This window comes from Crocodylus porosus, unplaced genomic scaffold (genome assembly GCF_001723895.1).
Source record: "Crocodylus porosus isolate Cpor-Errol unplaced genomic scaffold, CroPor_comp1, whole genome shotgun sequence".
Lineage (NCBI taxonomy): Eukaryota > Metazoa > Chordata > Crocodylia > Crocodylidae > Crocodylus > Crocodylus porosus.
Window position 1 is genome coordinate 59,324,273 of NW_017728949.1, and position 14,308 is coordinate 59,338,580.

Sequence of the window (14,308 nt, forward strand, 5' to 3'; positions counted from 1 at the left end):
CAAGAGCAAATTGGATGTTTATCTTGCTGGGATCCTGTGACCCCAGCTGACTTCCTGCCCTTTGGGCAGGGGGCTGGACTCGATGATCTTCTGAGGTTTCTTCCAGCCCTAATGTTTATGAAATCAGCATTCAGCTGGATTATGCAAAAAGTATGAAAAAGTGACTGCTCCAACAAATTATTTAAAGGTCACACTGAGTAGTTTATCAAGGTGAAGGTGTCTGAATGCAGCTTTCTGCTTGCCTGATCTGCAGAGACTTCCCTTGTTGTTGCGAGAGATGTACTTGTCCCTTCATGTGCTCAGAATATTTTTGATATAGAGCAAATCCATAGGGCTACAAGTATTTGGGATTTGAGGGTAACCTGAAAGGTTTTCCACTGAAATGAATCTTAGCTCTTCAATCTAATTTGAATGAAATGCACAAAACCACACTTCACATTATCAAGCAACTCATCCTAAACTAACTGCAACCTTCAAGTCTAAATGTTACTTACTGGCAAGCAGCTCTCATGTAAGGAATGGTGCAAGTGTGTTCCAAGGGAACTTGGGAACAAGCAAAAGATGCAATCCCTTACATTTGTCTAGCTTTTGGAAAATATTGTTTGAGCTATCTTTTATGTTTCCCTTTAAATAGGCAAAGCCCCCTGTGTCTTAGATATTCTGAATTGCATGTTTTCTTTGTATTACTGTAATACCTCCAGGCCCAAGGCTTCAATTAGGACCCCTTTGTGCCAGACACTGTAGAAACTTAACAAACCAGGTGCTTACAATCTAGATGCAAAATAAGAATCGGGTGAATATTACTTAAGACCAGGAATTAAAAGAATGAGACAATGCCAGTTGACAGAACAAGCTGTGGTCTTAGCATGGCAAGTATACATGTTATCTAATGTTACTTGTAGCCATTGTGGAGTGGTTTTAAGGAGAGTTTTAAGGTACAGACTTAAGGAAAATAAAATGGCACTCAATGTTTAGGGGAGCTTCTTTTCAAGCAAAGAGAGACGGATAAGAGGAACCCTGTAGAGGCTGGTTAGAAAATTTAACAAGTGAGCAAGGAGGGGCAACTGGAGGCAGGAGGCAATATCTCTCCATTGAATTAAATGATGGGTTGGGAATGGGAATGCAGTGGAAGTGAAGGCAAGACTTCTAGAAAGCTTATTGTATAAAGTAGATAGGGAAGGGCCAGTGGAGGGACATGCATACAAGTGATATGGGAGAAATGACAGGCTAAGGAAAATCATCTCTGGCTCAGCATTTTGAACAGTCAAAACCAGAAAAGGACATTGCGATAATGAAGATGCAGGCTGATGAGAGCATGGATGAGAACTTCAGTTGTTAGGAAGGCCACATTTTAGAAATGTTATGCAAAAAGATGTGGTAATGTTCAGATATAGACATGGCCTAGATCAGAGGATTTCGAGGTGCTGGTCAATCACAATCCCTAGACTACAGACCTAAGTGGTAGAAAAGGAGAAGCGTTTCCATATTGACTGAGAAAATAGGTAGCGAAGAGAGAGAGGTCTGCCTTGAACAGACATCTTGCTGTCAGGAGATGTGAAAGGGGATTGCAGCAAAAGTCTCAAGTTTTCATATGTGTTATAACTGCAAAGATGATTTTTTTTCGCTTACTGTGACCTAGCAAAAACAGAGGAGCTTAGCATAAGGAGGGGGTACAAGTGGAGTGTTTGAAATATTGAGTAGTGGGGTTGTGAAGATGCTTTTAAGACATCAGTGAACTCTTGAGCTATGGCTGTGAGCCTAGAAAGATGATAAAGAATTCAGAGTGGGGGTTAAGTAAGTTATTTTTCAATTCTGAAGTGTGTTGTTTGGAGAATTAGAGAGATGTTATGGTCCTTACCCAAGAGACTTTACAATCTGAGAATTACAAACAAGAATCTTTCCTATTTACCAAGGACTTTTAGCCAGTGGCTCAAGATCTTCTTTTTATGAGCTATTTTAGAAGCCATGCGTCCTTAGCTTATCCATCCACAAAATCACCTTTTCTACATAACTGTTAGATGCAGTTTCAGAAAAATAATCAAGGATCATTTCCAGTTTGGGGACTTCTGGAAGAGAGTATATTACAGTCATTGGCAAGCATTATGCATAAAATAATACAAAAATAATGTTTGTGCTCATCAGATTTGTGCTTTTATTTCAGGTTTGCAGATTTTATCAGGGGCATGCTGAAACTTATACTTCTGCTGCTATTATCTGGAGCAACACTAGCATCCACCTGGTTTACTCTCACCTGTCTAACTAGTGTCACTCACCTGCCTTTAACTACAGGTAACTATAACAATGTTTAATTCTTAAATAAATTATTTTGTTATTCTTGGGCATGTTAAAAATAAATCTGGATTTTCAGTCAGTACAAATGGGCAAAAAATGGCCATTAAATAAAGCCTTTTTGCCCAGCTGTTTAAAATGTGCTAAAATGACATTGCCAAGAGATGCATTCATTATAAAACCACAGAATATAAATTAGCATCGGTTTGGGATGAGTCTTTGGAAAGAGTATTAGATATGGATGAATAAAAAAAATGAAGGATGAGTGGTAGGTGATGCATTCGAAAGAAAATTCAAGAAATTTGGGCTCTTCTGATTCACAGCTTATAAATTACTGAACACAAGCCATTTTTTAATTAATTAACCACCCAAATCTCTGTCCTGTCCAAGTCGACCAAGGTATAGATATCAGCGTGGTTCTTAAGAGACGTTTGTAACACTTCAATGAAAATTATCTTGGTCACATTATCAACCAGATACTCGGATTTAAAATAATTTTTTTTTAAATTACTTCCTAATTATCTTACAGGTTCTATCTTTTGTTTATTGAATCTGAAAGCAATTTTTAAAAATCTATTTTAATGTGAAAAATGAAAACAAACCTTTTCTTTTACATGAAGCTGCTACTTAGTCACGGTCACTTTTAGGTCCTCATGCATCACTGTAATGTTGAAAGAATTCAGGTCAGCTATTTATTGGTTCCTGTTGGGCATTCAATAGAAACATTTGTGTGTAAGAAACTGTGCATGAGCTAGTCTTTACAACATCTAAATACAGGGCCACATTTATCCAGATAAGTCCCTTTTAATTACATCTAGCTTTTGTGTCTGTTGGGTTCATTTTTCCTCTTAATAGGAAGGAGCTAGAGAGGAGGGTTACTTTGGAATCTCTTCATTTTTCTTATTCCTCCCCCTTTTTCCAAACACTGTGTAGGCTTTCTTTTATTGCAGAGTTATCTATATCTGAAATATCTTCTTCTGAGTTAAGCTAGTTAGAAAGGGAGCATGCATCCTGTAGAACAACACTTCAGGGTCACAGGGTGACTAGAGTATATTTCAGAGTGAAAATACCACCCCATGCAGGTTCACAATTTTGTGTGTGAGATGAAACGCAAGTTTAGGGTCAACACTCAACTCAGGCTAACTGCAAGGATGACAAGCCCACTAGACTATGATTGTTAAAGATATGGCCCATGGGCTGGATCCAGCCTGTGGAGCGCTGTCATCCAGCTGCTGGTGCTGCCCTTGTGTCTGTGTTCACCCGCATGCTACTGAACTGGTCCTGTACACAGGGTTGGGGATGCTAGCTCCCCTGGTCTAGGATCCATGCTACACATAGTGCCATACCAGCTGGTCCAAAATGTGCCCTGCGTGGTGCCAACCCCAGAATGTGTTCCACACACGGTGCTTGCCCCACACAGCACTCGCTCCAGCCATTTTGGGACCCATGCTGTATGCAGTGCCTATGAGTACCACATGCAGCACAGGTCCTGAACTGGCTGGAGTGGGTGCTACATGTGGTGCAGGTCCCAGAGCAAATGTCACGTGAGCTGGATCTGGTATTGGGTGGAGGGGGAGCAGGTATATCTATGAACCCAATCCAACCCCTGGCCCAGCTCCACACCTCTCAGCCAGCATGCAGGGCCAGGTGAGTTTGACACCCCTGCTTTAGATGGAGGAGAGCTTATGCCCTTGGCAGCATGTATTAACCAAGCCAGGTTGTGTTACTAAGTGACACAGGTCTGCTGCCTTCTGCTTTTTATAGACTGACTATTCTGCTGATGCAGCTCTTACCGCCACTGTTCAGGTTGACCTAATTTATTTCAGAACATTATTAGCAATGAAAACAATGACTCAACATTCAAGTCAGCAAAACTTTCCTTATAAATGGCGTACAATTTAAGGACCTATTGAACAAAAATCATTGTATACACGGTACATATAACATTAGTTCCTAGCTTTCAGATGGCTACTGCAGTCTAAAACAGTGACACTGGTATTTATTATTTATATAATGCTATCCCCTAGGAGCTGCTTGTCAACACAGCCAAAAGACAGTCCCTAGCCTAAATTCCTCATAACCTAACAGTTAAATAAGAAACGTGTAAATGGATGGAACAAGCAGACAGGGAGAGCTCAAGGAAATGATGAGGCAGTACAGGTCCGCATAGTAGGTAGTAGCCTCAGCATGCCACTGGTATGTTAGCTGTCAAGTCTTATGTTGGCATCATTGCACATTGCATCTCTAAGTAGCTGTCATGGACTGATCCTTGAGGAGGGTAAAATAAAGCCACTATTTATAAGGTTGTAAAGCATTTTGAATTGATGGTGTTGTATCCATCTGACATCGTTAAAGCTATGTATTAACAGCCCTGGTTCAGGTATGCTTACATATTATATCTAAAGATAATAAGAAAAAAAGGACATGTATTTTTGTCATTTGTAATGGAAAATTGCGGGGAGAGGTGGCAGGTCTCTGCTATTTTATTCAAATTACCTTTGAGAGTCCAAAAATGCCCTTGGTGCAGTGAATGTGTCACAGCTATAAACCAAAAATAGGTACAGCAAATTGAAATACGTGACCAATGGAGAGGAAATAGCATCTGTACTGGTAGGTCAAATTTTTGACGCATCTTGGAATTTAAATTCAATTTTAAAAAGTCTTTCTCCCTAAAAAACAAACCTGATTTAAAGAATAAACAAATCAAGCTCTGCAGTAGCTGCAGCCATACAGTAGCAATCATGACATTGTTTTCCATCTCAAGTGAAAAAATGCACTAAACCCTCTTACTCCTTGTGCTTGTCTGTTCCATTATTACATGCCTGCAGTAATGTGGATTTTTATAGAAATTGTATTCTCTGATTTGTTGCATTGAGCCAAACTTAAATTTCTTCTCACTGCCTATGTACAAGAACAAAGCAGACAGGTTTCAAGAGGTGAAAGTCATTACGCACACAGTGATCCAAACCAGACCTGGTATATCAAGATTTTACTTATCAGCCTTTCTCTTACTTTATTTTTTTTTAAGAACTTGGTCCACAGTGTAGAAGCCAAAAAAAATACAACAGGCTTCTTATCTCTTCGTGGTTATTCATATCAAGTGGCTTCAGAACTGTAAAATTAAAAAGGAAAATCCTAGGATTGTTAAAAATATCTTAAGATACTTAAAACTTTGTCACACAATTTCATATGTAAGGATTTGAACATTCAGTTACCTAAATCGGCATGCCATGATAAATATTTAGAGACTGCGTTCTTTTCCATCTGATTGTTTAAAATAGATGTATTGTTATTGCCTTCAAAATAGACAGTCCTTTAAATTGGGTTTTTACAAAAGACCCAAATAAAAACAATTTCTTTCCTGTGGTAGATTTTCTGTCCACTTTCTATTTAGGTTTGTTTTAATGGTATACACTGCAAATATTTCAGCACCTTTTAGAGAAAACAAAAAGGTCTTTGAATAGCAATACTAACCGAAATGGATGAAAAGGGCTTTACAGCTTTAGGTCCTAATGTAGATCTACCATGCAAGATTTCCTTTTCTTCTACGGCCTAATGTTCAAACTTTCTTCGCAGACAGGCACTTCTTTTTATCAGCTCTTCCTTATAAAAATTAATATAAAATAAATGCAATATGCCTGCTTAATTTAGATCTCCGTCCATTGAATCCCAATGATATATCTTTATGAAATACATTCTTATGGATGAAAACGCACAAGCTATTCAAGTGCTAATTTATAGGACTTCATGCTAGATTATTCCTAAATGTAATGATGTAATATGATGATGACCTCTGCGCTCCACAGTAATTGGGAGAAACGGCACATTTAAATTGATTTGGTTGAACTTCTTTCTTGTTTAATTAAAAGTTTGAGGATGTAGAGTGTAAGTGAGCCAACGTATAGGAGGTCAAATGCAGGCTGTTGCTGGAGGATCTTCAGCTTTGAGGAATCGGTTTGATAGGTCTGTTAAACATGGAGGCACCTCTTCATTCTCCGTCAGTGGAGCAGCATTGACATCAGAGGTCGAAGGTGATGTTTGCATTTTTTGTGGTTGGAGGATGAGCACTGTTTGTAGCAGTTTATCACTTTTTGTTAGTATTTTTCTTAGCAATTATTGTCTGGTGCTTTCCACCTTCAAGGCACTTGGAGTTCATTAGCTAATCTTCAGAACGTTGCTGGGAATCGGATATGTACCTTGCCAAAGAGACTCAGACAGAGTCCAGAATAACTTGTGCAGTGGAGACTCTAGGGAGCTTCCTGCCTCCCCATCTCAGAATGGTTTCTCTCCCAAAAAAGCTTTGTTGCTGTGTGACCGTGCTTCACGCACCAGCTTGCACATGTACACCTCATTCTCATGAGCAAAATGAGCCTAGACCTGCAGTTCCACAAACCATGATGACATCCAGACACCCCAGTCCAGACTGCTGCTGCTGGGCTGAGGGGAGAGAGATTGCAGAAGTAGTTAGAGGAATCGGGAGTCTGAGTGGACTGCTCAGAAGGAGAATGCATGCAAAGTAACAGTGTGGTGGTGGGTGGTCAAGAGGACAGTAGAAACTATAAAGAAGTGGAAGACCTCTGGGTCCTGTAAAATGGTTATTAGCAAATGGCTGTCTGCACACTGGGGAGGAGAGAAGTGGCTGGTTCAGCAGCATCTTGGACAGTTGCACCTGAAACCATTAATGAGGTTGGTGCACTGAACACTTTTGAGCAGCTGAAGGGGTAACCCAGGTTCTGTTTGTTGAACTCTGACGTGTATTGGAGAAGCAGATTAGAGAGCTGCTGGTTTTCAGCAGTGGTCCTAAACTCCTAGAAGAAGGTTTCAGACTGGATACAAGGAAAAACTTCCTCACAGTTTGTGAGACCAGACTCTGTGGTAGACTCCCAGCAGGGGTGGTTCAGGCACCTAACCTGGAGATCTTCAAAAGGAGACTGGACCCACATCTCACTGGGGTTATCTGACCCAGCAGTCTTTCCTGCCCAGAGCGGGGGGGCTGGACTCCATGATCTCACAAGGTCCCTTCCAGCCCTAAACTTCTGTGATCATCTGTACCAGTGCCTTCTTCGTGATGCCTGTTTGATTTTTGAATAATTTGTGTACTCTTGCATTACTCATTGCCTGAGTCACCTTTGTTCCGGAAATAGTCTATTCCCAAAGCTGAGCCTGTCCTTTAATGCACACAGGCTTTGTGGTGCATACACTCAGCCCCCTCCTCTGACAGTTGTGCACTCGCCCATCTCCCACCTCCATTCCAAAATAAGCATTCCCATCCATATGCGTCCATGCAAGACTGTGAAAACTTAGTTTAGAGCACCATGGCCAAGAGCTGGAGGCCTTGTTCCAGGTTTTCTCTGGCTTCATTCAGAAAATCAAGCTCCTGCCACACATAAGGGAAAAGATTATTCAGAGGTAACATTGTCTCCCAAGAAAAGGTGAAGAGTCCTCCCCTGAGGTTTTTCAATAGGTGCCACGTGCAGCGGTATTGGAAATCTCCGACTTCAAGGGATAGGAGATGGCAATTTAAAAAGTAATGCAGTTGTTTCCTGTATTTGCTTATAAAATATAGGCCTAATTATTTTTTATATAAGCAAGACATCATTTAGTGTTCTGCAGCGTCTAATTACTTGGAAGAATTGTGTCCTTTTTTACATTAAAACAAAGTCTGCAGCTAATACATGAAACAAGACGAGTTCATGTTCATGTTATTATTCAATGGGCTTTTCCTCCTTTCTTGCAGCAAGGCTTCTGCTTTCTGTCATTACTAAGGGTTTGTGTGCATTTGTTTTTTGGTGGGTTTTTTTTCTACTGTTTCTTGAGCAGAAATTAAATAAAAGCATATTTGAAAATTGTATGTGAACTCTAACTGCTGACATGAAAAATGAAACCAAGCCCATAATAATATATTGCCATCATAGCTGCAGTATCATCTGGCTCAAGCACCTCTCAAAACCATGATTACGATACTTAAAGAACCCTTGATTCTGGAATTAGTTTACACTTGAAGCAAACTTGAATTTTCTTTTAAGAAATTTTAATTTTAATGTACAGTGTTCCAGCTAAGTTGCTTAAAGAATTTCAGAGACAAGTTTTTATACACTCGGAGAACTCTAAGGCAGTTGTTTCCACTGAATCCACAAAGCAGCCATTGACGCCTCTTTATCTGTGCCATAGCAGTTAGGTGTTGCTTTATATTGAAGCCCATACCATTATGTACAAGGAGTAGTTTGACCTAAAATAACCATTGTAGCATGGTTGGATGGCAATTTCAGTATCTTGCTATTTTGCATCAATGATATCTGCATATGTAAATATTAGCACATTGGAAGAATTGTTATGTAATGCCAGTTGCTTGCAGTGCAGATTCATTGTTGTCAGCATAAAATATCAAAGTTCTAATATAAGCTCACTTGGTAGACTTCTCTTTACAAAATCCTCATTTTGGACTGGGTAGCAGGCCCCCAGATTTCTATGGCAACTCCGTGAGTCAATAAAAAACGGAATTTAAGTTTTGCAATATAATAACTTTAAAAGAAAAGACTTTTTTTTTTTTACAGATAAGAATTTATGAACACATCTGTCTACCTGCCAGCCTCCAAATGAAGAACTTAATAAACTACCAAAATGAGAGATGCAAGTTATCTATGCACTGAGCATAGTTTAATTTCCTTACCCTAAGCAACACATGATTGATTTGAATAAGGGCAGCATCACCTAATGAACAGAACAAGGGCCTGGGATGCTGAAGATCAGGACTGCATTCCTAGCTTTAGCACTAACTGTAAGACTGAGCAAGTTGTCACCTTTCTCTCCCTTCTTCCATCCATAATACAGGGATAATAACATGTGCCTTCCCTAGAACACAGTGAAGTCCACAAATGGAAAAATGCTACTTAAAAGGTAAATATAATCAGCACAGTTCTCAACAATAAACCCAAGAACAGCAGCAAATACATCACAGAAGGTAAACGTGGGAGGTCCAGTCTAAGAGGGTACCTATAAATGTAAAAAATTTAAAATCTAATCAGTGTGGCAGCTAAATGATTTTATGGTCTCCACTTCTTAATTTAAGGATCACTTAGCTGTTCATATGATTTTTAGTCCCCACAAAGTAAGTAATTCTGCTTTCACAGCAAGTTTCGCTTGCTTCTCTTTTGAGAAATGTATGGAGCAAATCCAATTTGATCATACTTCCAGTTATTTTCGTGACTCTATCATGAGTTAAGAATTTGATCAGTGTAGTGTGGAATGAAAATCCATCCAATGAGCTGCATTAATGTTGTAAGTGTACACTATAGGGAGATCCTCTTTTGGGTTGTTTCTGCTTCTGTAAGTGAATTATGATAAAAATATTATTATTTCACAATGGGGCACATTCCTATGGAAAAATTATGGCCAAGTGCTTCCATGATTTTTCTTATCTCTGCCAATGGCATGAATGAAGTCGTAAAGAAGTTTTACTGTTCTTTTGTAATAAATAGCTGATGCTCTTGCATGATTTAACTTGGGGCATAAGGCCTCTAAGTGAGACATCAGCCCATCATCAGCTTACGCTGCTGTGATAAGCAAGTCAGACATGCCCTGAATCAGTGGTTCTCAACATTTTTAGACTAAAGGCATCCCTCTGTAAATGCCAGCTCTAAGTGTTGAATTAAAACACTTAATTCAGAGATGATGATTTACGCACAAGGCATATAAAAAAAACAAAACAAAAAAAACCAGAAAATACCCCAGGCAGAATCTTTATCGGGGACAAGGCAATAGGTTGCGTTTATTGAGAATACAAAAGTATTAAGCTATTGAATTCTTACTGAAATTCTAAAAGATCTTGAGTCCTAAATCGTTCTAAGCATATAGACCTGCACACGCAGACGAAGTAGATTTGACAGATATTAAGATGTTACCAGACTTAGTTGCTCCGGTTAACTTGGTGGCCAGCCGAGTTTAAGCTTGGGGTCGGAGCGGGGTGTTCGTCGGGCACATACCAAGATGCTCCTGTTGTCATTGCAGAAATCACCCAAGACTACTTAATCTCGCCCATTTTTATAGTAGTCTCCCATGTCAGCTGCACACCTATGATGAGATGTCAGGCTCATTTGTTTTTGTTTGAGTTCTGTGTCAGCTGCAAGTTCCACATCGGGTAGATGTCAGGGCGGATGTCTTCACTCGGGTGTGATACTCCTTTACTTGGTTCACATCTTTTCTTGCTTGACACATACATACTAGTCATACAACATGACCTGAAGAAAAGAATGACAAATTTAATCCTACTAACCTATATAATCTTAAAATGAAAAACAAGAGCTTATAAAAGCAAAGATCTAAATGGATATGAATAGTTTTATAAAAGCAAGACTATTAGTCTATAAGCTTAAAATACCAGTACAGGTTTTAAAGTTGAAACAATCTTTTAAAAGTCAAGTTGGCCTTAATTCCACAATAATACCTTAGTCTTAGTATCTTAGTGTTCACTCTTTTTTGACAAAGAAAAATCAGCAGTTTTTCTGTTGCAAAAAACTCAGATCACAGTAGGGCAAAATAGTTTTAACACAATGGATTCCTGTTTGAAATCTGTGGGCTTAACTTGTGTATTGTGTTTGCACATCTAGCAGTGCTAACACTGCATGGCATCTCATGGTACCCTCAAAGAACTTGAGGCAAGCCAGAATGCTGGGGACACCCTGCTTGAGCATCACTGCCCTAGATCTATAAAGATTTGGGTTTAAGTAATATCTTGAGTTCCAAGAGAAAATAAGTCTAGTGCCATCTGCTTCCCTGTTTATCCACAGAAAGCTACTATATTGCTTGGCACAGCCCATCTGCTCATAAGAGGTACATTACTGGAAAGTACCAGGGAATTAGGAGGTCAGGATTTATTGGCAGAGTGGTTTAGGGAAGTTTGCACAACACCACCTGCTTGCAGTCAGCAGTCTTTAGGCTTTTAGCTGTCACTTCCATGAGAATTAAATTCACCTCACAGAGTATTTGCGAACATTTAAGCAGTGACAGCATAGAAATTAAATGCGTGCACATGTGTGCATGCACACCCCACACTCAGGGCACTAATTGGTTGAAATCTGCAGGAGCTTTTCCATCGATACCACTGGGCTTGGCTCAGACGCTAAATGTGCAGTTGTGTTACGAGGAGGGTGTGCTCCAAGAGGCGACTGCCAAATGTGTGTCCGGGGACTTTCCTGGAACACGGCTGTCCTGGAACGCTGTTTATGTGTATGCCTGGAAGATACTCAAGAAGGTTGTGCGGTATCCTCTGCTCAGCTGCGGATAAGTAAACAGGTACCACCGTGTGCGAGCGCTTCCCCAATTCAACTCTGTTCCTTGCAGGGTAAGCACTTGTAGCAGATGACAGATTAAATGCATGCATCTGTCTGTCAGTCTGGAAGTCTGGTATATGTAAGCAGGCCTGCAGTGATTTATAAAAATCCAAAAGAAACCAAGCTTCTACCCATGTTTTACTTGTAATAAGCCACCGTAACACTTCCTTCTATATAACTGACATGTTTTGTTTTTTCCTACCCGTGATGCTCCCACTGTGGCATGTAGTAGTAACAGCTAGCAGGGGAATGAGGACCCTGGCTTGTTGGCATCTCAAACATGACCGTCGCATGACTCGTACGAGCCTTTTGCTTAGGGCTGCCATGGAGGCTGTGCCACGGTAGTCTCGAAGAGAAATCTGGCCCCGGAACAGCTGAAGCAGTATTGCTTTGGATGCGTGTTTGCCTCTGCAATTCATGATGTGGCAGCAGGCCTGCAAAATAGCTGCTTTAATGCACCGATTCCTCAGGTAGCAAGTCCTGTGTCACAGTATCTTTACAAAATATCTAATAATAATCCCCCTGGTTCCATTGCTTCTAAATGGCCAGAGCTCACTAAGGTGAGTGACTCAGATGTATGCCTTTATCCCCAGCAATTTTCCTAGTTAATTGCTGTTCACAGGAAAGGGAAAAACGCTGTTCTGTTATGATCTGTACATCCCCAGTGTCTATTTCTGTCCAAGCAGATGTGAGTTTCTTCTGTTTTTTGGAATGAGGAATTGAGGAAGGAATAGTCCCCGTTTCTTGAATCCTCTTTTCTCTAGGATTTGTTCTTGCTTATACTCGGTGCCAATGCCTGTCATCAGGGGTTCTTAATTGAAAAAACATTTAGAGTAATTGTAGCAGCAGTTCTTTTACACTATAAAAATCATGGGGCTCTTTAATAATCATTCAGTGCAAAGTCCCTGTTATGAGAAGTAAATGGACTCCATTTTATAGGTGGCACTCACTGAACTACAGCAGCTGTCGCCCCTTGGGCTGGTATAAAATACCGTCATCGCTATAGCATGACATGAGGCTAAACGCATTTTGAAACCCTTATTTATCTGACTTCTAAAACGTTTTTCCTGTATCTGTGATTTTCAGTGCTGTTGATCAGTTGCTTTTGTCTTTTAAACTCTGAACTGATGCAATAAAATCATTTTGTTTATGGCACTCAGAAGAATCCTAGATGTTTTACAAGAACACAGGATGAAAATATTTCTTCCCGAGCATTAAAGTGTGTTTACAGTTTATGGGGTAACCCTATAAATTCATTTTTTGAAGGTTTCCGGGTTTTTAATCCTCTGCCATTCCCAGATTTCTTGGTTTGCGGTTTGTTTTTTGTTTTTTAGTAACTATATCTTTTATATAGTAAACTAAACTGCCAGGCCTGCAGCCTCATTCTGGGAGCTGTGCTTTTCTTTTTTTGCTGTTTGCTTATTTTGGTTTGGGTTTTTTTGCCTTTAGCATCCAACCTCTTGCTTTGGTTTTTTTCATTATTTTATTAATCATTAAAATTTATTTTATATATAATATATATGGTGAAAGGTGTTACTGTAGATATTTATTCAGGTTCCCAAGTAGCTAGGGCTGGGGAGAGGTCACTATACAAAGATGATTTGTAACTGTTACCTTGAGCAGTAAGGATTCTGCAATGAGTATTCAGCCGACAGTCTCAATATCCTTTCCATGCTTCCCTTTTCGCCTGCAGAATCTGCATTCATAAATTCATGATAGCAAATTTACTCCATCCTCAACTAAATGATTTCCATCTTGCCAATTGCTTCCTTTTCTGGACTAAACTTTATTACATTAAATTCTCCCAAGTCAAGCCATTAGTGCCTTATTCGTAATTGCTCTGTTAAGAGTAATTGATTTATTTTCCATACCAGAGTTCATGCAAACTAGATGCGTAAACTGCACTTGCTCCTATTTAGAATTTGAGGTGCTGTCATCTTTGAAGTTTGGTTAATATATTTTCACCATCTGAAATTTCTTCTACTGCAGAATGAATTGTTCTTTGTGTATTTTCTGTTTGGAAAGTGCTAAGGAATCTGCCTCTGCCTGACACTTTTATGGGAGAAGAGGAGATGACCTGGCCTTTCTTTCCGTTCTGTAATGTCTTAAGTCAATACTCATCCTTTTTTCTCTCTAGCATCCAAAACTGCTTAAATAGGTAGCTACAGCTTAAAAAAAACAGAAGCTATGATTGCTACTTATTTTACAGGAATTAAAAGATTGTTAAAGTAAGAGGCTAAGTTACTGTATGCAACTAGAACCTGAGAGAAAGATTTACTAACTCCAAAATACCAGTGAGAACTTGCAGCAAAATCTATGCATATTGTGGAAGGAAGAATTGGTTGCTCCCTTTCAGATAAAAGAGCCCGTTGGCTTCATGATACTAAATTTTCTTCTCACTTGCAGAACTCTGGTGAACTTATCTTGGAACTGCTCCTCTGACTGTCACCCTGCAGCTGGTAATAAAAGATTTTACAGGAGCTCAAGAAAGCTCCTAGGTCCTTTTTTTAAATAAAATCACCTCCAGCTCTGTTACAAAAAGAGCAGCCAACCTAACCAGTCCCTTTCCAAAGCTATGCCATCTATATCATCTTCCTGGTAGCCTTTTCTATTCTCTTTTTCCTCTGTGTAAATCCTTCTCTACAGAAAGAAATATGCATGGAAGAGAACCATATCAAATGAATGATCTG

The 14,308-nt window shown here is 39.6% G+C and overlaps 1 protein-coding gene across 1 annotated transcript in view; it reads left to right on the top strand.

Moving 5' to 3' along the window:
- DIRC2 (disrupted in renal carcinoma 2) overlaps nucleotides 1-14,308 on the top strand; it is a gene marked incomplete at its 5' end in the record, with an annotated part of 108,047 nt that overhangs the window by 80,745 nt on the left and 12,994 nt on the right. Inside the window, one exon of the mRNA XM_019553572.1 lies at nucleotides 2,162-2,289. Coding sequence (XP_019409117.1) covers nucleotides 2,162-2,289 — 128 coding nt within the window. The remainder of the gene's footprint in view (nucleotides 1-2,161; nucleotides 2,290-14,308) is intronic.